The sequence below is a fragment of the Manis pentadactyla genome, chromosome 4, assembly GCF_030020395.1.
Source record: "Manis pentadactyla isolate mManPen7 chromosome 4, mManPen7.hap1, whole genome shotgun sequence".
In the NCBI taxonomy this organism is placed as follows: Eukaryota; Metazoa; Chordata; class Mammalia; order Pholidota; family Manidae; genus Manis; species Manis pentadactyla.
The window spans coordinates 40,218,113-40,241,583 of record NC_080022.1 but is presented as its reverse complement, the minus strand read 5'-3'; the positions used below and the strand labels follow the sequence as shown (position 1 = coordinate 40,241,583).

General features: G+C 40.9%; 1 protein-coding gene across 2 annotated transcripts in view; it reads left to right on the top strand.

The window, feature by feature from the left end:
* FAF1 (Fas associated factor 1) overlaps nt 1-23,471 on the top strand; it is a 559,668-nt gene that overhangs the window by 371,687 nt on the left and 164,510 nt on the right. For both annotated transcript variants that reach the window (XM_057500197.1, XM_036892803.2), the window contains exon 9: nt 21,203-21,298. In XM_057500197.1, the coding sequence (XP_057356180.1) occupies nt 21,203-21,298 (96 nt within the window). The remainder of the gene's footprint in view (nt 1-21,202; nt 21,299-23,471) is intronic.

The following is a 23,471-nucleotide window of genomic DNA, read 5'->3' as shown; positions in this document are numbered from 1 at the left end:
TGCTCAAGGAGATGCATTCAGGAAGGAGTTGCTCATGTTTATATTCAGGAGACTTTTGCCTATGTTGTCTTCTAAGAGTTTTATGGTTTCACAACTTACATACAGATGTTTGGTCCATTTGGAGTTTACTTTTGTGTATGGGGTTAGACAATAATCCAGTTTCATACTCTTCATGTAGCTGTCCAGTTTTGTGAACACCAGCTGTTGAAGAGGCTGTCATTTCCCCATTGAATGTCCATGGCTCATTTATCGTATATTAATTGACCATATATGCATGGGTTTATATCTGGGCTCTCTAGTTTTGTTCCATTGGTCTATGGGTCTGTTCTTTTGCCAGTACCAAATTGTCTTGATTATTGTGGCTTTGTAGTAGAACTTGAAGTCAGGGAGCATAATCCCCCAGCTTTATTCTTCCTTCTCAGTATTGCTTTAGCCATTCGGGGTCTTTTGTAGTTCCATATGAATTTTAGAACTATTTGCTCTAGTTCGTTGAAGAATGCTATCAGTATTTTGGTAGGAATTGCACTGAATTTGTAGATTGCTTCTTTAGGCAGGATGGCCATTTTAACAATATTAATTCTTCCTATCCATGAGCACAGATGTTTTTCCATTTATTGCTATCTTCTTTGATTTCTCTCACGAGTGTCTTGTAGTTTTCAGAGTATAGGTCTTTCACTTCCTTGGTTAGGTTTATTCCTAGATATTTTATTGTTTTTGATGCAATTGTGAATGGAATTGTTTTCCTGATTTCTCTTTCTGCTAGGTCGTTAATGTATATATAGGAATGCAACAGATTTCTGTGTATTAATTTTGTATCCTGTAACATTGCTGAATTCAGATACTAGATCTAGTAGTTTTGGAGTAGATTCTTTAGGGTTTTTTATGTACAATATCATGTCATCTGAAAACAGGGACACTTTAAGTTCTACCTTACCAATCTGGATGCCCTTAATTTCTTTCTGTTGTCTAATTACTGTGGTAAGGACCTCCAGAATTATGTTGAATAATAGTGGAGAGAGGGGGCATCCTTGTCTTATTCCTGATCTTAAAGGAAAGGCTTTCAGCTTCTTGCTATTAAGTATGATATTGGCTGTGGGTTTGTCATATATGGCCTTTTTTATGTTGAGGTACTTGCCCTCTATACCCATTTTGTTGAGTTTTTAATCATAAAAGGATATTGAATTTTGTCAAATGCTTTTTCAGCATCTATGGAAGTGGTCATGTGGTTTTTGTCCTTTTTGTTGATGTGGCAGATGATGTTCATGTTTTTTTTTATATCATTAATGTACAATTACTTGAAGAACATTATGGTTACTAGACTCCCCCTATTATCAAGTCCCCCCCACATACCCCATTACAGTCACTGTCCATCAGCATAGTAAGATGCTCTAGAGTCATTACTTGTCTTCTCTGTATATACTGCTTTCCCCGTGTCCGCACACCTCTACATTATGTGTGCTAATTGTAATGCCCGTTTTCCCCCTTATCCGTCCCTTCCCACCCATCCTCCACAGTCCCTTTCCCTTTGGTAACTGTTAGTCCATTCTTGGGTTCTGTGATTCTGCTGCTTTTTTGTTCCTTCAGTTTTTGCTTTGTTCTTATACTCCACAGATGAGTGAAATCATTTAATACTTGTCTTTCTCCGCCTGGATAATTTCACTGAGCATAATACCCTCTAGCTCCATCCATGTTGTTGCAAATGGTAGGCTTTGTTTTCTTCTTATGGCTGAATAATATTCCATTGTGTATATGTACCACCTCTTCTTTATCCATTCATCTACTGATGGACACTTAGGTTGCTTCCATTTCTTGGCTATTGTAAATAGTGCTGCAATAAACATAGAAGTGCATATGTCTCTTTCAACGTGGGCTGCTGCATTCTTAGGGTAAATTCCTAGGAGTGGAATTCCTGGGTCAAATGGTATTTCTATTTTGTTTTTGAGGAACCTCCGTGTTGCTTTTCACAATGGTTGAACTAGTTTACATTCCCACCAGCAGTGTAGGAGGTTCTCCTTTCTCCACATCCTCGCCACCATTTGTTGTTGTTTCTCTTTTGGATGTTGGCCATCCTAAATGGTGTGAAGTGATATCTGATTGTGGTTTTAATTTGCATTTCCCTGATGATTAGCGATGTGGAGCATCTTTTCATGTGTCTGTTGGCCGTCTGAATTTCTTCTTTGGAGAAGTGTCTGTTCAGATCCTGTGCCCATTTTTTTATTGGATTATTTGCTTTTTGTTTGTTGAGTTGTGTGAGCTCTTTACATATTTTGGATGCCAATCCTTATCGGATCTGTCATTTATGAATATATTCTCCCATACTGTAGGATGTCTTTTTGTTCTACTATTGGTGTCCTTTGCTGTACAGAAGCTTTTCTGTTTGATATAGTCCCACTTGTTCATTTTTGCTTTTATTTCCCTTGCCCAGTGAGATATGTTCATGAAGAAGTTGCTCATGTTTATGACCAAGAGATTTTTGCCTATATTTTTTTCTAAGAGTTTTATGGTTTCATGACTAACATTCAGGTCTTTGATCCATTTTGAGTTTACTTTAGTGTATGGAGTTAGACAATATTAAGAGGCTCACTCTCTTACATGTAGCTGTCTAGTTTTGCCAACACTAGCTGTTGAAGAGGCTGTCATTTCCTCATTGTATATCCATGGCTCCTTTATCTTATATTAATTGACCATATATGCTTGGGTTTATATCTGGACTCTCTAGTCTGTTTCACTAGTCTATGGGTCTGGTCTTGTGCCTGTACCAAATTGTCTGGATTACTGTGGCTTTGTAGTTGCTTCCTTGAAGTCAGGGAGCGTAATTTCCCCTGCTTTATTCTTCGTTCTGAGGATTGTTTTGGGTATTCGGGGTCTTTGGTGGTTCCATATGAATTTTAGAACTATTTTCTCTAGTTCATTGAAGAATGCTGCAGGTATTTTGATAGGGATTGCTTTGAATCTGTACATTGCTTTAGGCAGGATGGCCATTTTGACAATATTAATTCTTCCTAGCCAAGAACATGGGATGAATTTCCATTTATTATTGTCCTCTTTAATTTCTTTTAAGAGTGTCCCTTAGTTTTCAGGGTATAGGTCTTTCACTTCCTTGGTTAGGTTTATTCCTAGATATTTTATTCTTTTTAATGCAATTGTGAATGGAATTGTTTTCCTGATTTCTCTTTCTGCTCTTTCATCATTAGTGTATAGGAACGCAACAGATTTCTGTGTATTAATTTTGTATACCATAACTTTGCTGATTGCAGATATTAGATCTAGTAGTTTTGGAGTGGATTCTTTAGGGTTTTTAATGTACAATATTATGTCATCTGCAAACAGGGACAGTTAAACTTCTTACTTGCCAATCTGGATGGCTTTTATTTCTTTGTGTTGTATGATTGCTGTGGCTAGGACCTCCAGAACTATATTGAATAAAAGTGGGGAGAGTGGGCATCCTTGTCTTGTTCCCGATCTGAAAGGAAAGGCTTTCAGCTTCTTGCTGTTAAGTATAATGTTGACTGTGGGTTTGTCATATATGGCCTTTATTATGTTGAGGTACTTGCCCTCTATACCCATTTTGTTAAGTTTTTATCATGAATGGATGTTGAATTTTTTCCAATTCTTTTTCAGCATCTATAGAGATGATCATATGGTTTTTGTCCTTCTTTTTGGTGATATAGTTGATAATGTTGATGGATTTTCAAATGTTGTACCATCCTTACATCCCTGGAATAAATCCTACTTGATCATGGTGGATGATTACTTTAGTATATTTTTGAATTCAGTTTGCTAATATTTTGTTGAGTATTTTTGCAATTATGTTCATCAGGGATATTGGTCTGTAATTTTCTTTCTTTGTGGTGTCTTTGCCTGGTTTTGGTATTAGAGTGATACTGGCCTTGTAGAATGAGTTTGGAAGTATTTCCTCTTCTTCTACGTTTTGGGATACTTTAAGGAGGATGGGTATCAGGTGTTCACTAAATGTTTGATGCAATTCAGTGGTGAAGCCATCTCATCCAGGGGTTTTGTTCTTAGATAGCTTTTTGATTACCAGTTCAGTTTCATTGCTGGTAATTGGTCTGCTCCGATTTTCTGTTTCTTTCTGTGTCAGTCTTGGAAGGTTGTATTTTTCTGGAAAGTTGTCCATTTCCTCTAGCTTATCCAGTTTGTTACCATATAATTTTTCATAGAATTCTCTAATAATTCTTTGTATTTCTGTGTTGTCCGTAGTGATTTTTCCTTTCATATTTCTGATTCTGGTTATGTGTGTACACTTTCTTATTTTCTTGATAAGTCTGACTGGGAGGTTATCTATTTTGTTTCCTTTCTCAAAGAACCAACTCCTGCTTTAATTGATTCTTTCTATTGTTTTATTGTTCTTGATTTTATTTATTTCTGCTCTAGTCTTTATTATGTCATTCCTTCTACTGACTTTGGGCCTCATTTGTTCTTCTTTTTCTAGTTTCATTAATTGTGAGTTTAGACTGTTCATATAGGATTGTTCTTCTTTCCTGAGATAAGCCTGTATTGCAATATAGTTTTCTCTTAGCACAGCCTTCTCTGCGTCCCACAGATTTTTGTGATGTTGAATTATTGTTGTCATTTGTCTCCATAAATTGTTTGATCTCTGTTTTTATTTGTTCATTGATCCTTAGGTTATTTAAGAGCATGTTATGAAGCCTCCATGTGTTTGTGGGATTTTTCATTTTCTTTGCATAATTTATTTCTAGTTTCATACCTTTGTTGTCTGAGAAACCGGTTGGTATAATTTCAATCTTTTTGAATTTATCAAGTCTCTTTTTGTGATCTAGTATATGATCTATTCTTGAAAATGTTCCATGAGCACTTGAGAAGAGTGCTTTTGGGTGTAGGGTTCTGTAGATGTCTTTTAGGTCCATGTGTTCTAATGTGTTTTTCAATGCCTGTGTTTCCTTACTTATTTTCTGTCTGGTTGATCTGTGCTTTGGAGTGAGTGTAGTGTTGAAGTCTACTAGAATGAATGCATTGCATTCTATTTCCCCCTTTAATTCTGTTAGTATTTGTTTCACATATGTAGGTGCTCCTGTATTCAGTGCATAAATATTTATAATGGTTATGTCTTCTTGTTGGATTGACCCCTTTATCATTATGTAATGTCCTCCTTTGTCTCTTGTGACTTTCTTTGTTTTGAAGTCTATTTTGTCTTATACAAGTACTGCAACTCCTGCTTTTTTCTTCCTATTAGTTGCCTGAAATATCTTTTTCCATCCCTTCACTTTTAGTCTGTGTATGTCTTTGGGTTTAAAGTGAGCCTCTTGTAGGCAGCATAAAGATAGGTCTTGTTTTTTTATCCATTCAGTGACTCTATGTCTTTTGATTGGTGCATTCAGACCATTTACATTTAGGGTGATTATTGATAGGTATGTACTTATTGCCATTGCAGGCTTTATGTTCGTGGTTACCAAAGGTTCAAGTTTAAGTTCCTTACTATCTAAGAGTCTAACTTAACTCCTTAGTATGCTATTACAAACACAATGTAAAGGTTCTTTTTTTCTCTCCTTTTTATTCCTCCTCCATTCTTTATATATTAGGTATCAAATTTGTACACTTTGTCTATCCCTTGAATGACTTTGGGGGGTAGTTGATTTAATTTTGCATTTGCTTAGTAATTAACTGTTCTACTTTCTTTATTATGGTTTTATTATATCTGGTGAAAGCTATTAAACCTTTGGAACAGTTCCCTAAGCAGTCCTTCCACCTGTAGAGATGATTCGTGGGAGGTAAATTCTCTCAGCTTTTGCTTGTCTTGAAATTATTTAATCCCTCCTTCAAATTTAAATTATAATATTGCCGGATAAAGTATTCTTGATTCAAGGCCCTTGTGCTTCATTGCTTTAAATTATATCATGCCCCTCCCTTCTGGCCTGTAAGGTTTCTGCTGAGCCGTCTCTGATGGGCTTTCCTTTGTATGTGATCTTATTTCTCTCTCTGGCTGCTTTTAAAAGTCTGTCCTTATCTTTGATCTTTGCCATTTTAATTATTATATGTCTTGGTGTTGTCTTCCTTTGGTCCCTTGTGTTGTGACATCTGTGGATCTCCATGGCCTGAGAGACTATCTCCTTCCCCAGATTGGGGAAGTTTTCAGCAATTACTGCCTCAAAGACACTTTCTATCCCTTTTTCTCTCTCTTCTTCTTCTAGTACCCCTATAATACGAATATGGTTCCTTTTGGTCACACAGTTCTCTCAATATTCTTTCATTTGTAGAGATCCTTTTTTCTCTTTGTGCCTCACCTTCTTTGTATTCCTCTTCTCTAATTTCTATTTCATTTATTGTCTCCTTCAGCATTATCTAATCTGCTTTTAAATACTACCATTTTATGTTTCATTTCTGATACTGTGTTCTGTAATGATTGGATCTCTGACCGGCATTCGTTCCTGAGTTCTTGAATATTTTTCTTTACCTCATGAGCATTTTTATTTTGAAATCCTTTTCAGGAATATTAATGAGGTCGATTTCATTTTAGTCTTTCTCTGGTGTATTTATAATTTTGCTTTGAACCAGGTTCCTTTGATGTTTCATATTTGTATGTGGCACCCTCTAGTGCCCAGAAGCTCTACTCTCTGGAGCTGCTCAGCCCCTGGAACAATGTCAGGTGTTGCAGGGAACAGTGTTCGTACCTGGGGGGAGGAAAGAGCTGTTTCCTGCTTCCAATCTGCTATGTCTGTCTCCACTGCCAGAACCAGTGGACTGAGCACACAGGTTGAAGCCTCTATGCTTTGCATTTCTAGCTATTGTAGGTAGGGCTTCCCTCTGGCTGGCTTAATGCCAGGGTAGGTTTTGCTGGTTTGTGTGCTAGCTAAAGGCTGGCTCAGACGAAGGTGCAGCAGGCTGCATATCATGTAGGGGGGCCTTGGTGCTACATAGCCAGCCCTCTGGCTGGAGCGCCTGAAGGTCATGAAAGGTCCCAACCTACTGGGCAGAGTGCACCCGGACAATTTTGTCTACCTGTTCTTTCTCCTGAGCAGTAAGCTCTGTGCAATCCTTGCCCCTTTAGCAGCCCTCTCGCTTTTAGGAATTCTCTCAGACTGCCCACCCAGATCAGCTGGATATGGATCCCTGATTTCCACAAGCAACTGGAATCTCAGTCTCTCCAGGTATTCTGCCTTTCTTAGCTTTCCAACCCCACTAATCACCAGAGCAGCACATAATGTAGGTTTGTGCTCCCAGAGCAAATCTCCAGGGCTGGGTGTTCAGCAGTCCCCGGCCTTTACTCCCTCCCTGCTCCATTTCTCTTCCTCCTGCCAGTGAGCTAGGGTAGGGGAGGTCTCAGGTCCTGCCAGGCCATGGCTTTGGTATGTTACCCTGTTCCCTGAGATTTATTCTTTTCTCCAGGTGTATGCAGTCTGGCGCAGCCCTCTTCCCTTTTGCTCTTTCAGGATTAGTTGTATTACTTACATATTTGTGTTATATGCAGTTTTAGGAGGAAGCCTCTGTCTCACCCTTCACACCACCATCTTTTCAGGGGGAGAATTTTAATAGTCTTTTCGGATAATTGTGGATATTCTTTGATGGTAAGCAGAACTCAACAAGTGATAGTTTTCTGAAGGTTAGTTCCAGTGTAGAATCTAGAAAGCCATATCAGTGTACCTTATGCTTATGTGCTTTGTTAGTGTTAGGTCCCCGGTCTGTCTTGACCTTTGAGTAGATCCTTTATGGATGCATAATTTTTTAACATCATGCATCCATTGTTCATTTGGAGAGTATTGGTCCTATGAGTTATGCAGATTTTCTAGTGTTGTCAGATTTCATATGATGTGAAAAATCACATCTGTTACTATTACCACCAATCTCATCATAAAAGTCTTTAAGTATTGGGAGGATGTTGAGCTCATAATGGCTGATAGTTTTCAAAATTTTTGATTTTTACTTGAAAACTCAACTTTTGTCTTTGGCAGTTAATATTGTCAGACCTATTCCTTGAGTACACAGGCTTGCTTCATTTCTTTTGGAGGAAAATCCTGTCAAATACCTAAATCCAAATAACCATAGTTTGTCTGCTAGTCGTTTAAGTAGCAATAGTGTTTCATGAAAAAAATAGCTGGTTTAGTATACAACTCAAACAATTACACAAGTGCTTTTTCCTTAACACAACCATCATACTCAGCTGTGCTCTGGAAGTGGTTTATGCATACTTTACATTTGTCACACAGATTGTTAAAAGACACATACTCAAATTTAATTAAAAGTTGTAATTTTTACTGATTCATCAGGGACATTCTTAAGTGAAACTGGCATTTTCACAGCAAGTACACCACTTAAAGATTTTAACAGAGTTTGGTGCCACTACCTTGATTTGTGCTAAGGTACCAGCAGTTTGTGCACCATTGCTTTTTTATCATCAGTGTAAAAACACACTGAAAAAGTCAAATACCACCTAAATATTATTTTGAAAATTGTATTGATGTGGAACATCTAAAAGGATCTCAAGAACCCTGTTTCTATAGACCACACTTTGAGAATCATTGGCATAGTTAATATGTTCCTAAGAAAATACTAAATACCTCTTTTATAAGAAGAAGAGAAGAAACTTCAAATAGTCTTTAAGGATATTCACTGACTGATGGAATAACTACCATGTGGCAAATGTATTCTTTATCCTGTCCTCACAGCAAGCTTGTTAGGAAAGGTAATATCATCCATTTTCTAATGGAAATTCTATCCATTTCCATTTCCATCCATATTATCCATTGTCTATCCATTTTCCTAGTAGAACCCAAGGTTTGAGATATAAAATATTGATTGGAGTAAGTAGAAGAGCAGTGACTAGCAGAAGTGAATTTGAATTCAGGATACTGCTAAGTCCTTGCTTTCAAGAGAATCAGAAGATAAGCCACAAACTTGGAGAAAAATCTACAAAAAGTACATCTGATAAGGGATTGTTATTCCAAATATACAAAGAACTCTTAAAACTCAGCAATAAGAAATGAACAACCCAGTTTAAAAATGGGCCAGATACCTCACCAAATATCTTAACACACACCTCACCAAAGATTTACATATGGCAAATAAACAAAATAAGCATATGAAAAGATGCTTTACATTGTATGTCATCAGGGAAATGCAAATTAAAACAAGATACCACTTTGCAACTATTAGAATGGCTACTGTCCAAAACACTGGCAACACTAAATGCTGGTGAGGATGTAGAGCAACATGAACGCTCATTCATTGCTGGTGGGAATACAAAATTGTCTAGCCACTTTGGAAGACAGTTTGGTGGTTTCTTACAAAATTAAACACACTCTTACCATACAATCTAGCAGTTGTACTCCTTGAAGACTTAGGTCTACACAAAAGCCTATACACTGATGTTTGTAGAAATTTTACTCATAATTGCTATTACCTGGAAGCAACCCAGATATCTCTCTGTAGGTGAATGGATAAATAAACTGTGGTACATCCAGACAATGGAATATCATTCAACACTAAAGAAAAAAAAAGAACTTTCAAACTATGAAAAGACATAGATGGATTTAAAGTGCATATTACTAATTCAAAGAGACTGATTTGAAAAGGCTACATACTGTATGATTCCAACTATATGACATTCTGGATACGGCAAAACTGTGGAGACAATGTAAAGGTCAGTGGTTCCCTGGGGTTGTGAGGTTAGGGATATGAATAGGCAGAGCACAGAGGATTTTTAGGACAGTGAAAATACTCTATATGATATTATAAGGATGTATAAATTCCATTATACCTTTTTTCAAACATAAAATGTACAACACCAAGAGTGAACCTTTGTGTAAACTATGGACTTTGGGTAATTACAAAGTGTCCATGTAGGTTCATCCTTAGTAAAAAAAAAATACCATTCTGGTGAGTGATGTTAATAATGGGAGAGACTATGTATATGTGGCAGTAGAGGGTATAAGAGAAACTCTGTACTTTCATTTTTTTTAAAACCTACATTACTCTAAAAAATAGTCTTAATATAACAAAGCCCAGCACCATTCAACAACATAACCATTTCATGTGTTGTTGAACAGCATAGGAGTTTGTTTTTGTAAAACCAATTAGCCAGTTCGATTTTAGGCATAAAATTTCCATTTTTCCCATCTCTTTCATCCTTAAGCATCCATAAGATTATACCTCCAGATGTGCAGCATTTATTTAAGGGTGTAGAATTAAATAATAAGGGAAACTTGACTTCCGTTTAAATGTGTGAACCTGTTCTAATCTCTGTATCTGTTATGGTGGAAAGGCAGAGAATTATATAGCCAGAAAAAAACTAAATAAAGCCTTGAAATAGATTTTTAAAATGAGTCACATTCATTCATTGTATTAGATTAAAGCATTCTTGTGATTGAGAAGTTAACATTATATGTAGGTTAATGGAATAATATAATGTATGTAAGTCTAAATTTTTAAAGGTATCCTTTCAACTATAACGTCAAGCAAACCTGCAGCCCTAATCTTTTTCTTTTTCCAAGTTCTTGCAAAATAAATACCACAGTGATAATGTTACAGAACCTGGACTGGATCACCAGATGGAAGACCCAAGTGGCACTCAGAGGTTTTGGAGGGTGGGAGGTTTATTTCACAGTGTGGGCTCAGAGGAGAGCGATATCCAAAGGTCTGAGCCCCAAGCACAGGCAAGGGGAACAATTTATGCTTTTCTATTTCCATATATATAGCATTTTGGCACCCGCAGCAAGCAGGGCAGAAGAACCCAGAAGGGTCCCAAGGCAGGGGGTGGGGCTGAGATTCTCCTGTTGTTAGCCCTATTGTCCATGTTGAGAAATTATTTTCCTTATTACTACCCCCTCTGATGCCCCTCTTAAACATTTTGGTTTTAGGGGGCATCATCCTGATCTATGACAGACCGATAGCCTTGCAGAGACAGTATACAAGTGGTGGCTCTATTTGTAACAGTTTTCTATGAACTTTATGGGGGCATTTAGTATGCAAGGGCCAATAGTGACGAGGAGGAGGATGGAGATGAGGGGCCCAGCCAGTGGGAGCAACCAGGAGGACCACTAGCTAAGTTCCCACATCTCTCCTGTCTCTAGTTCCTTTCTCCTTTTTAATATTCTTTCTTTTAGTTCTTTGATTTCTGTGGCTATTATTCCTCATTGGTTCACATAATAACAGCACTCTTCCCCTAGGAATACACAGGTTCCTCCCTTTTCAGCTGTGAGCAGTTCTAGGGCTCATCATTTGTGGAGCACAACTGCAGCAAGTGAATTAATCTAACCTTGCAGGGAAAGGAGGGAGTCTGCAACCTTTTCCATGTCCTCGTTTAGTTCTTGAGAAAGTTTGCGATAAAAATGGAACGAAGAGCCTAAGTGAACTGCCCCTACTCCAGTACCTGCAAGTGTTCCACCCCCAACAAAATCATGCGTAGAGCCGCCCGCTTTTGGATCCTTGTAAAGTTGCTGAGAGCTTGCTCAACCTCTTGGTCAGACTAGACAGACATGTCGGTGGTGAGGAAGACTGGAATGCATAAACCTGTCCAATTTATCTGGAGGCATTGGAAGACAGTACTTCCGCACAGGAGAAAAATTCCCAGGGGACACAGTAAGTTTCTGGCTGATTGGTGATACAGTTTTTGAAACACAACTGGCTTGGGATGTAGCCATAGCTAATGTTACCTGCCTTTGAGTTAAGCAGGCGTGTCATGTTGTCTGTGGTGGGTTGGAGCTGGATGTTGTAGACTACCGGACCAATTCGTTTGGTCTGGTTCTGGGCTGTATTATTTTCAGTTGCCTGAGTGAAGCTCCAGTATGAGGGCACTGCGATTCCAATATAGGCCCTGTGAGTTAAGGGCAAGCAAAGCCAGCAGGCTTGTATATGGTTGCTCATGTTTCGAATCAACTCGTAGGCTGCTGTAATGACTTGGTTGACTTGATGGGTAGGGGCTACGGGTCTCAGTTAGTTGTTGGAGTCCTGAGAGGTCAGTATTGCAGAAGCTGACCCTTCGGTCAGTGCCTTTAGGGCCTACTTGACCTTTACATCCCTGTCCCTTTGTGTCTGATCCTGGACTCCCCCTCCACAGCAGACATTCCAATGTGGGTGAGGTAGGTCCAGGAGACAGTGGATCCCTTTCTTCCCCTAATTGCACAGTCTATGTCCTGTTTACTTATTATTTTAGTCCAGTACTTTTTCCCATCTTTAAGGCAAAAGGTGGCCCTGTTCTTATAAAATTTGGCGGGCATGTAGGTATAGTTGAAAGGATACCTTTAAAAATGTAGACTTACCTACAGTCTCCCCATTTTTCTGACTTTATGCAAACACACTGAGGTTCCCTGGGGGTAACAGGGAGGACGGGAAGGGAAAGAAGATATATAAGCAGGTAAATGCAACAATGCATCCTACGGCCACCTAATGAGTAATGGCAATGGCAACTCTGTGGGGAACAGTCCAATCAGAAGGGGAGGCAGCAGAGAGTCCAGTCCCCATGGTGAGGGATCCCACACCAACAAGGGCCAGGAACCACAGTGTGCAGCTGTTCATTAGTCAATGGGTTCTCATCAGACATGGAGGCAGAAGGGGTTCTTGTGGTCTGGCTGGGCTCTCCACTGATGTATTTCTTCGTCAGGGTTATGGGCCCATGGAGTGATGCCTGAAACCTTAAGGGCAGTAGGAGTGGTTAGAACAACAATGTGGGGCCCAGCCCACTGAGGCTTGAGGGTGTCTTTTCTCCAATCTTTGGCCAAGACTGAGTCCTCTACCTGGAGGTAATGTACTGAGGTCCCTAAAGAAATCAGGGCTCTTTCTATGGTATATTGTTGTAGCTCATTTAGGGTGGTTCCTATGACTTGGAGCTGTTCCCTTATCCCCTTATCTCCTATTTGGTGTAAGTTCCCTGGAAGGCTGCCCAGACATAGGGGTTGGGGAGAGACCATCCGTACACTAGTTCAAAAGGGGAAAGCCCTTGTACTCCAGGTATGCAATGGGCATGTAGAAGGGTCGGGGTAGTAGGTCTGGCCAAGGGAGGCCGGATTCCTGACCGAACTTGGCTAGGGTTCCCTTGAGGGTACAATTCATTTACTCCACTTTCCCTGAACTCTGGGGCCTGTAGGCGGTGTGGAGTTTCCAGGTGACACTGAAAGATTTGGTTGAAATCTGTACTGCATCTGCTGCAAATACAGGTCCATTATCACTGTGGATTGTAGATGGTAGGCCAAACTGGGTACAATCTCCCTCAGGAGAACTTTGGCTACCTCTCAACTTTGTTCTGTCCTGGTCGGGAAGGCTTCGACCCACCCAGAGTATGTACACACTATCACTAGGAGGTATATGAGTCCTCTGCTTGGCTGGACACTGTGAAATCTATTTCTAGGTCTTCAAAGGGGTCAACTCCTGCCCTTTGGACACCTGGCGGGGGTTGCGGCACAGATCAAGCGTTATTCCTAGTACAAGTCATGCACCACTCACTTGTTGCCCAACACAGTGCTGGCAACTGGCTGCTGTAGTATTGCTTCTTAAGGAGGGCTTCCAGTGCAGTCTTTCCTAGGTGGGTGAGCTCATGGTGACTAAACTGACTAAATGCCTTCTGGTTGCAGTTGGGACAAAAATGTGTCCATTGGGCAGCATCCACCACCCTTTCTTGGTTAGGGTGGCTCCTTCAGCCATGGCCCAGTCTTTCTCCTTTTCAGTGTATTTGGATGGAGGGTCCTCCACTAGGGGCATTGGGGCCCTAGTGAGGGAATGAGCTTCACCTGTCTTCTTTCTGGCTGCTGCTTTAGCTGCTTTATCTGCCAGGCGATTCCCCTGTATTATAGGATCATTTCCCTTTTGGTGTCCTTTGCAATGTAGAATTGCTACTTCTTTGGGGAGCCAAATGGCCTCAAGGAGTTTCAGTATCTCTTCCTGGTTCTTGATTGCTTTTCCTGCTGCAGTGAGGAGACCTCTTTCCTTGTAGATTGCCCCATGTATGTGTACAGTGGTAAAGGCGTATCAGGATTTGGTGTAGATACTGGCTCGCTTGCTCTCACTGATGGTAAGGGCTTGGATTAAGGCATGTTATTCAGTCCGTTGTGCTGACCATCCGGCTGGTAAGGCTTTAGCTTCTAAGACCTCAGTGGCAGTGGTCACTGCATAACCTGCTCTCCAGATACCTTCTTGTAAGTAACTGCTGCCATCACTGAATAGCGTGAGTTCTGGATTCTGTATTGCTTGATCCCGCAGATCCAGACAACTTGCATAGACTTTGTCAGTTACCTCGAAACAGTCATGATCTGCTTTCCCCTCTTCAGTGGGGAGGAAAGTTGCTGGATTCAGTGTCCATTCTGTTTCAAGAGTGACCTCCGGGTTTTCACAGAGGAGCTCTTGGTATTGTGCTGAGAATTGGAGAGGAAGTGGTGTCCCTGTGTGTTCATGAGGGACACAGCAGCATGGAGGACCTTGACATTCAGTTCTTGTCCCAGGGTAAGTTTGCCTCCTTAATGAGTAGAACTGTGGCTGCCAGCACCCTGAGGCGTGGTGGCCATCCTGCAGCAACTGGGTCCAGTCTCTTTGACAGGTATGTGACTGACCACTGCCAGGGACCAACAGTCTGTGAGAACCCTGAGGGCCACCTTTTCCTTTTCATGTATGAAGAGATTGAAGGGCTTCTCTATATCTAGCAGGCCTAGGGCTGGTGCCTGTCCTAAAGCAGTCTTTATTTCCAGGAAGGCAGCTTTTGCCTCTTCTGTCCAGACAGGGGGATCTCAGTCTGGACCCCCTAGGAGGCAGTAGACGGGTCTTGCCATTGCCAAGAATCCAGGAATCCAGATTCGGCAGAAACATGCAGCTCCCAGGAATTCTTGTAGGCCCTTCTTTGTCTGGGGCTAGGGTAAGGAGGTGATGATCTGTTCCTCTCCTGGCCCTAGTGCCCTCTTCTCCTGGGTGAGGAGGAAGCCTAAGTACTGGACTTGTTGTTAGCAGATTTGTGCCTTTTTCCATGAGGCTCGGTATCCCAAGTCTGACGGGAGTTGCAAGAGGGACTCCATGCCCTCTGAACAGTTCTCTTGAATGTCACTGGCAAGGAGGAGGTCATCTACATACTGGGGAGGGTGCAGCACATGGCTTCCCTCAGAAAGCTGACAAGGTCTGTGACCAATGCCTCTCCAAAGACAGTGGGTGAGTTCTTGAATCCTTGTGGAAGCCACATCCATGTTAACTGTATCTGCTGCCCCGTATCTGGTTCAGTCCATTCAAAGGCTCTGGGAGGCCAGTCAGAGGTAGAAAAAGCATCTTTCAAGTCTAGGCAAGTGAACCATTTGGCAGACACCAGGATCTGGCTGAGGAGGGTATACAGGTTTGGGACTACTGGGTGCAAAAGAATAGTCACCTTGTTGATAGTTTGCAGGTCTTGAACTGGTCGGTACCCTCCTCCTGGCTTTTTGACTGTTAGGATCAGGGTGTTCCAGGGTGACTGGCACTGAACTAAAATGCCTGCTTCTTTGAGTCTGGTCAGGTGTTCTTGGATGCCTGCTTTTGCCTCTTGTGAAAGGAGGTATTGCTGCTGTCTTTCTGGCTAGGCCCCCGAGTCAATTCTACAATGATAGGGGCTCAGTTATAGGCAAGTCCAGATGAGTTGTCTTCAGCCTATACCGAGGGGAAGGCAGCTCTGGATTCAGGTGGGCTACTTGAGGGGGCCTGGGCACAAAATAGCCTCCATTCCTCTTCCCTGGGTGTGGTTATTGCCAGTATGAGGGACTCTGGCTCTTCTTGCCCTGGATTTAGTTTAAGGCTGGTGCATCCAGTTGGTTCAAAAGTTATTTGGGCTCTGAGTTTCAAGAGTATATCTTGGCTTAGGAGGGGAATGGGGCACTCAAGTAGGTAGAGAAATTCATGTTGGACGTTGTGGCCCCCAACTTCACATTGGCAGAAGTGCTGCTGAATGGCTTTTGTTCCGATGACTCTGAGAATAGTTGCAGTCCTTCTGCTGAAGGAGGCTACAGGGAGGGTGATCACAGAATGTTTGGCCCCTGTGTCAACCATAAAAGTCATGTTTTGGCCCCCCACCCTCATTATGACCATGGGCTCCTGGGGGCTGAGAGCAAGAGAGCCTGGTCCTTGTCAATATGAGTCTGTTCCTGACAAGCCAACGAGCTTCTCCCTGTGAGGTTCTCCACAGTAGTGATTGGGCTTTGGGGCTTTCCCTCAGCTGGGGCATTCATTCTCCCAATGCCCCTTCTCTTTACAGTAAGCACACAGGTCCCTGGCTAGGGGGATCCTAGGCTTCCCCCCTCTAGGTAGCCGGTTTCTTTCTGCCTTTGGTCATCCCTTTCCTTTAGGGCAACTGCCAGGAAGTTGACCTTTCTCTTCATTCATTTTTTAGCCTCCGTTTTGGCCTGAATGTCTCTGTTCATGACTATGTTGGCAATTTCAATCAGCTAGGTAATGTTCATTCCAGGGAAGCCTTCAAGTTTCTGGAGCTTCCGTCTGATATCCAGGGCAGCTTGGGCCATGAATGAGGTATTGACTATCTGTTGGCTCTCTTGTAACTCAGGGTTGAAGGGGGTATAGATACAATAAGCTTCACACAGCCTCTTGTAATAGTCCCCAGGAGACTCTCCTGATTGTTGAATGACTGCAGATATTTTAGTCATGTTCATGGGCCTTTCGGACCCTGCTTTGATCCCTTGGAGGAGGGCTTCCTGATATTGGCGGATCTAATGCTGTTCCTCAATCATGGTGAAATCCCACCCGGGGCACTCCTCAGGGACAGCGATTTCAGCCCATGCACCCTGATCAGGGACCCCGGCTGGCATGTATTCTTCCAGGTACTGGCAGGCCCCTCTGATAATCTGCCTTCTTTCTTCCATATTGAATAGGGTGCAGAGAAGCTGTTGGCAGTCTTCCCAGGTCGGCCAATGGGTTTGGAAGAGGGATTCCATGAGATTAACCAGGGCTTGTGGCTTCGAGTATGATGGGGTGTTGTGCTTACAATTGAGGAGGTCAGTCATGGAGAAGGGTTTATAGTAAAAGCATGGACCGGCTGGGCTGGATGGTCCCGTCTTCATCACACCTCTTGGACTCCTGTGTATCTTGTACCAGCATCTGAAGGGTGCCTGCTCCTAGTCGAGGGTGCAGTCTGGCTGCTGGTCTGGGAGAGAGTGAGTCTGCCAGACCTGGAGGTAGCAGGGAGACTGATGGTGGGAGAGTGTCCAGGGGCTGGGTGCTGGCAGCCTTGGGGGCACATAAGGTGGAGGCAATAGCGGTTCTTCCTCTGGATCACCAGCAAGTATTTGCAGAGGCTCAGGCTTCTGTTGGTCTTTTGTAGGTTGCTTTGTTGAGGTGACTAAGACCCTACCTTGTCCCTACCTGTTGCAAGCAAATCGCAACCAAGGGGGAAGGGTATGGGCAACTCCTAACCAGGAGTCAATATAAGGGAACCTGTCAGGGTGACCTGGATCTCCAGTGATGACCCTCCAGACTCGGCAAACTGTTAGGACATCTAGGGTTCCTTCCAGAGGCCATCTTACACTGAAGGTGAGCCAGTCGGATTCACACAGTGTTTTCAACCTCCCAGGGGTCATTTTTACTCCGTAGTACCCCGGAAATCCCTTCCTGAAATTTTTGATCATGGTTTCAAGAACTGTGGGTTTGCTGTGTCCTGACCCCATGACGTGTCTGTGAGATGGTGCCGCAAAGACAGACGAGGGAGGAGGTGCCTCCTTCAGAGAGGAGACGAATCAGATGCCTGTCAATTTGCTCTCCTCTTGGAGAATTTGGTCAGGCTTGATTAAGGTACACCCGTATAAGTCCCAGGCCAGGTCAGCCAAAGCTGAGTCACCGTTATGTCATGGCAGCCAACCGCAAATATGGCAAAGGACCCACTCGGATTCTGTAGTACAAGCCATGGAATCACAGACTTAGCTCGAACTGAATGATTTCATTCGCTCTGCACAATCACTCACACACTTCAACCAGATTCTAAACATTCCCTCCCTGGGAATCCCTACCTATGAGACCTCTAAGAGGTCTCCAGGAGGTGATCGCACTCCGTTTCCACCCCGATGGGTGGGTCTGACTGGGTCAGGGGCCCCAGGCCTTACCGTAATCTGGCGTCAGAACCAGGTCCTCACCTGCCTAGTCTCCTTGAGTCTGGTGAAAATAACGGAGCACGGCCAGTCCAAGGTGACTGGACGGGAGACTGCCGAAAGATTAGGCAGGGGGTGCCTTCTCCATTATGATCCCCTGTTCCATCATCACCCCACCATTGCCCCAAACCTGTGGCAACAATGGGCCAGCATGGTTGGGTTTCTCATTCAGGGAACCAAATGTAATGGAACCTGGACTGGATCACCCAATGGAAGAACCAAGCAGTACTTGGAGGTCTTGGAGGATCGATGGTTTATTTCACAGTGTGGGCTCAGGAGAGCAATCTCCAAAGGTCTGAGCCCCGAGCACAGGCAAGGGGAACAATTTATACTTTTATACTAACATATATGTGGCATTTTGGCGTACACACCAAGCAGGATGGAAGAAGAACCTGGAAGGGTCCCAAGGTGGGGGGGGGTTGGGGGGTTGGAGGGATGGCTCTGAGATTCTCCTGTTGTTATTCCTATCGGCCATGTTGAAAAATGTTATTTTCCTTATCAATAATAGTATCAATCCTTTATAACCTTTATAATTACATAACCACTTGGTTTCACATACAGTATCTCATTGGGTCTCCATACCAACTCTGCGAGGAAGATGGAACAGATTGTATTACCCTATTTTGTAAATTAAGGACAAATTGTGTTATACCATTTCTAAGTAAGGAAACTAAAATACAGAAATTCTGAGTGATTTTGCCCATAATCATTGTGCGATTAATTTAGCCAGCCTGGAACCTCAGCCTTCTGAATTCACATCTTTTATGTAAGTTTGGTTTTGAGTCCCAGCACACATTTACTTTAGCCTTAACTTGTTGAAATCTTCTCTAAGTAACTATTGTCCCTTCCAAGGGGCCCCCAGTCCTATAGAGACAGCCTGGTGGAGATATAACCCCATCTTTACTCACTTGTATTCCTTTTCCTGTGCGTGTTTCTATGTACATCTCTTGTCTCCCCAGCTGGTGTATATGTTCCCTTAGAGTAGAGTGCCTTGTATTTAATCAATACTGGGCCCATAGTAACTCAGAAATTCCTTACCCTTTAATTTCTTCTGTGTATTTTGATTAGTAGGATCTGAAATAGAGTGATTCAGAGGCCCACTTTGTCAGCTGTAGACTAAGGAAAAAGTGCTGGCCACTCTCCTCTTATCTTCAGGAATTACTAGTAGGTATGGGAGAGGTTAATATTGATAACTGTGGGGTTAAGCCCATTGAGGAGCTAGCCCATTTATGCCACCATGTGCTTTTTAGTGAGTGCTTTCTTCCAGCTCCTCCTAAAATATACACTCTTTTAATTTACACATGACTGAGCTGTATGCAGAGGTAGTCACAGTGGAAGTCAATCACTTTTTCTCTTCTCCAAGTCTTAAAAATAACAATCATTGAAATTATAACAGCTCTTCTGCCTATTTCAGTGTAGTTTCAAAGCCAGCTTTTACTTACTTTATATTTAAGCCTTTCAAAAGTCCATTGAGGTAGTTAGGGCAGGGATAACTCACCTAAATTAATGAAAGGAAACTCTGACTTAGAATAGAGAAATGATTCTCCCAAGATCAGAAGGCTAGGTAGTACTTGAATCAAGATTTTTCTGGTTTCTTGTCCAGGTCTCTTTCCATTACATTATAGTGCTTCTGATTGTCAACAACATTTACCATTATTACTATTTCATTACCAGAGGATTTCAGGGTTGGGGAGGAGGACTCTTTTCAAATGAAAAATTTTGTGAAGGTAATATGACTTGAAATTTAGCTGATGCTTCTTAACCAGTTTAGCTTTGCTTTTAAATATACTGAAATGAAATAAATTAAGCTAGTTCTAACAATTATGTTAATGATTTATGATTGAATAGAATGACAGAATCACTGCAATTTTTTTAAATTAATCAGGTTTTCTAGCATTTGTACAGTGCCAGAACATCTCTATGCAAGAACGAAAACCTCTTGCTAGATTAAAAGAAAAATAATCAAACATGATTTTTATCAGTATAATTGATATGACAGCACACACTTGTATGATTAAAAATACCTAGATATTTCTGTGACTTTTGCATTTTCCATTCCAGTATTTGTCTTCAGATAATCAGTCTGATTATAGCATATATTTGAATTACAGTTATGACCAACTCACTGTTGTGTCTTTGGCTGGTTCCTATGAATTTACAGACATTTGGGTTTCCTCATATATCACTGTAATTCACATCTCCCTAAAATTTACCAGAGGATGTTTTCAGTGTGCTAGTGGATACCCTATTTTATCTCTAATAATAATAATAATAAAAGAAACTTCACTGTATATCATTGCTAACATTAACATTAAGTACACATATATGTCATTTCATGAACACCAAAGAACACCACCTGTTTTTGAATATTTAACAATTTTTAATACTTCTGTGTAGACAAAAGTGACATGCACTCATATTTGCTTATATTTGCCCAGATTTAACTTAAGCCTTAAAATTGTTATTGAATATCTGGCCCAGTATAAATTTCAAGAGAAGAAAATATATATTGTATTAATTGGCTAAACTAGACAGGTTCTTTGGGTAGTATTTTAGATCATAATGGTAATAAAAACTGTAAACTGAATGTGTGCCAGGGACTGTGCTTCATGCTTTATATACATTATAGATCCATCTCTATAATAATGATCTAAAATTGTGGCTTAATGTTGATTAAAGCATAAGTGACATTGTTATCATGTGTAGAAACTTTTTTTTAAATGCCTTCAGTGAACACTATTCCAGGTACTCTCCAAAAAATTTGGAGAGTAAAATGTATTTATAGAATACACCCCAGGGAATTAGGAAACCAAGATATTATTCTACTAAACAAAAGTTAAAAGACATGCCTGAAACAGGAAGGAAATGTATATGATTAGCTTTATTTTCAGCTTGATACATTTTCCTGGAGCCCCAGTCTACTGTCTAAATGAAAAATAGCCTTGGTTATTATAACATTCCATATGTGAAAAAATTTGAAATTTTCAAAGCCTTCCTAGTAATATAATAACTGGGCCACTAGAGTGACCTTTCTAATCTAGCTTCAGAAATAATAGAAAATATCCCCAAAGTGAAATCCTTTTGTGAAACATTGTCTCATTTTGTTTACAAATGATGAGTTCTACTTTTTGCAGATGTGTCTTGCTGAATCAGGGCTCTCTTATCCTTGCCACCGACTTACAGTGGGAAGAAGATCTTCACCTGCACAAACCCGGGAGCAGTCTGAAGAGGTAAGCCTATTTGCCAGCTTTCCATTGAACACAGGCCTATCCTCCACCCTCCTGCCCACCTCCTATTCTTTTTTATCTGCCACAACAATGAATAAAGTTAATGTAGCATGAATAAAGTCTCACTAAATTCTTGAAGGTAGAAACTTCCCATGAAAGGTTATTGCTAATGTGTTTCTTCTTGTTCTAAAAGTTTCATGTTTCAACAGACAGAATTTGGGTGGATTGGTTGAAATGATTTTTACTTAGAATTGCCACATTAACAAAGGGATTTTCTTTGCTGCTGACAAATAGTTGAGTGTATTTATTAGGATTGAAACTGAAGGTCCTTTAACTCACTGACTTGGAGCACCTTCTCTGCACCAGGCATTGTGCTTGATGCTAGGTAATAAAGATGAGTAACTGTATACCTTTACCAAGGTGCTCAGAGTCAAATAATAATAGCATAACATAATAAATGTGGTGATAGGGTGCATACAGGGTGCTTTAGAAATAGAGAAGAGGGGCAGATAAAATTGAACATGTTTGTGTACATGATGTGCTTGTGTGTGTCTTTGTTGGTCTAACTAATGTTAAAAGGCATTATCTTTTCCATGGTTAGAAATAGCACACTGTGTCCAACTATGATTTTGGGTGTAAGTGAATGAGAAAGAGAACCTGGACATTATAATTTATCTGTTTAAAAAATATTTATTGTGTTCCTACCATGTTCTGGAAGAGTCAACACCATGACCTTAAAAAGTATGTGCAACAGAGGTCAAAACTAAATAGCACAGAAGAATTTTACACCAGTGTTTTCCAGGGTAGAGCATGATCCACGTATTTAAAAGCTGGGCTAGTCCAGTAAAACTTATGCATTTATATTCTGTACAAAATATGGTTGCAGATTTTTATTTAAACTGACTACATATTTTGAACACCCATTACAGAAGTTGTGATAGGACCTCTCCAGCCATCCTCCTAATATGTATTTATATCACTTAAATATGTAAAAGAAAAATGGGACTGCACAAGTGAAGTTCTAGTCTATGATCATCCTGTGAGAAGGATAATTTGTCACCTTGTTTTTCAACTTTTTTTTAGAAATCCACTAAGAAGGAAAGTTTTTCCCCTGCTACAAATACTACTGTACGGTTTCTTGGACATCTAAAAATGTTAATTTCCTTTAAAGAGGCCACACCATTTTTTCTAGCACTTTTTCTCACTAAGCCCCATGAAAGAAAAAAATGATATTGAACTTCAGTTGTTGGCAGAAATTGCCAGAAATAATTTATTGAAATATTCTTTCTAATGCTTGAGTATATTTTTATTAGCTAAAGTAGGTTATGCTTCAAATTCTAAAGTGGCTAAATCCACAAACATTAAAAAGGGGCATTTAGCTCTACCCAGAATTGTTAATTATTCTGTGCTCTGAGAGGTGACAGATAACCTGTTTCACTTCATTTTATTTCTTTGTCTCACCCTCACCATTATATGTGTTGTTTGAGTGGTGCCTTCAGGAGGAAGAAGTCAGTGTCATGCATTGAGTAGTAGTGTGTAAGGCTGGCACACTTTTTAGGTTAATTAGAAAAGAAGTAGAGTGGAGTTCAGAGACTTTGCCAAGCTTAAACAGCCACAGCCTTGGGAATATCTTAAAATCTGATTATCTGGGATGAAACCATTATTTTTCCTTCCCTGGCTAACTGTAAATACCACCTCTTCTAGATGGCTGGTGAAAAATGGGAAAGAAGCTATGACTCAATTTTTATGTTGTCTTAGAATTATACAACTGGAAGGGATTTTTCATTTGATGTCTATTCTTCCATCTATTCATTCCTCATTCATTTGAACATTTATTTAATGTCTTCTAGGTACCAAATGTTAGGACCATAGTCTATGCTGAAAGAGCTCACTCAAAATGTCCCCTCAAAATATACCTGCGTTTTAACTACAATGAGAAGGTTCTGCCTTTATGAGGCAACCAGTTTCATTGTTGAGCAGCTCTGTCTGTTAATGTATTAAACTAGGACCTACATTCATGTAGCTTCCACACAGTAGTTCTGCTTCTTTCTTCTGGTTTTAACGTTTCTTCTACATGGTTTCAGGTCTTCCAAGACAGTTACCATTTTGCTATCAACTGTCTTAAGCCTTGATTTGGGAAGGAGATATTTGAGACCAGTAGTTAAATTCAAATTTT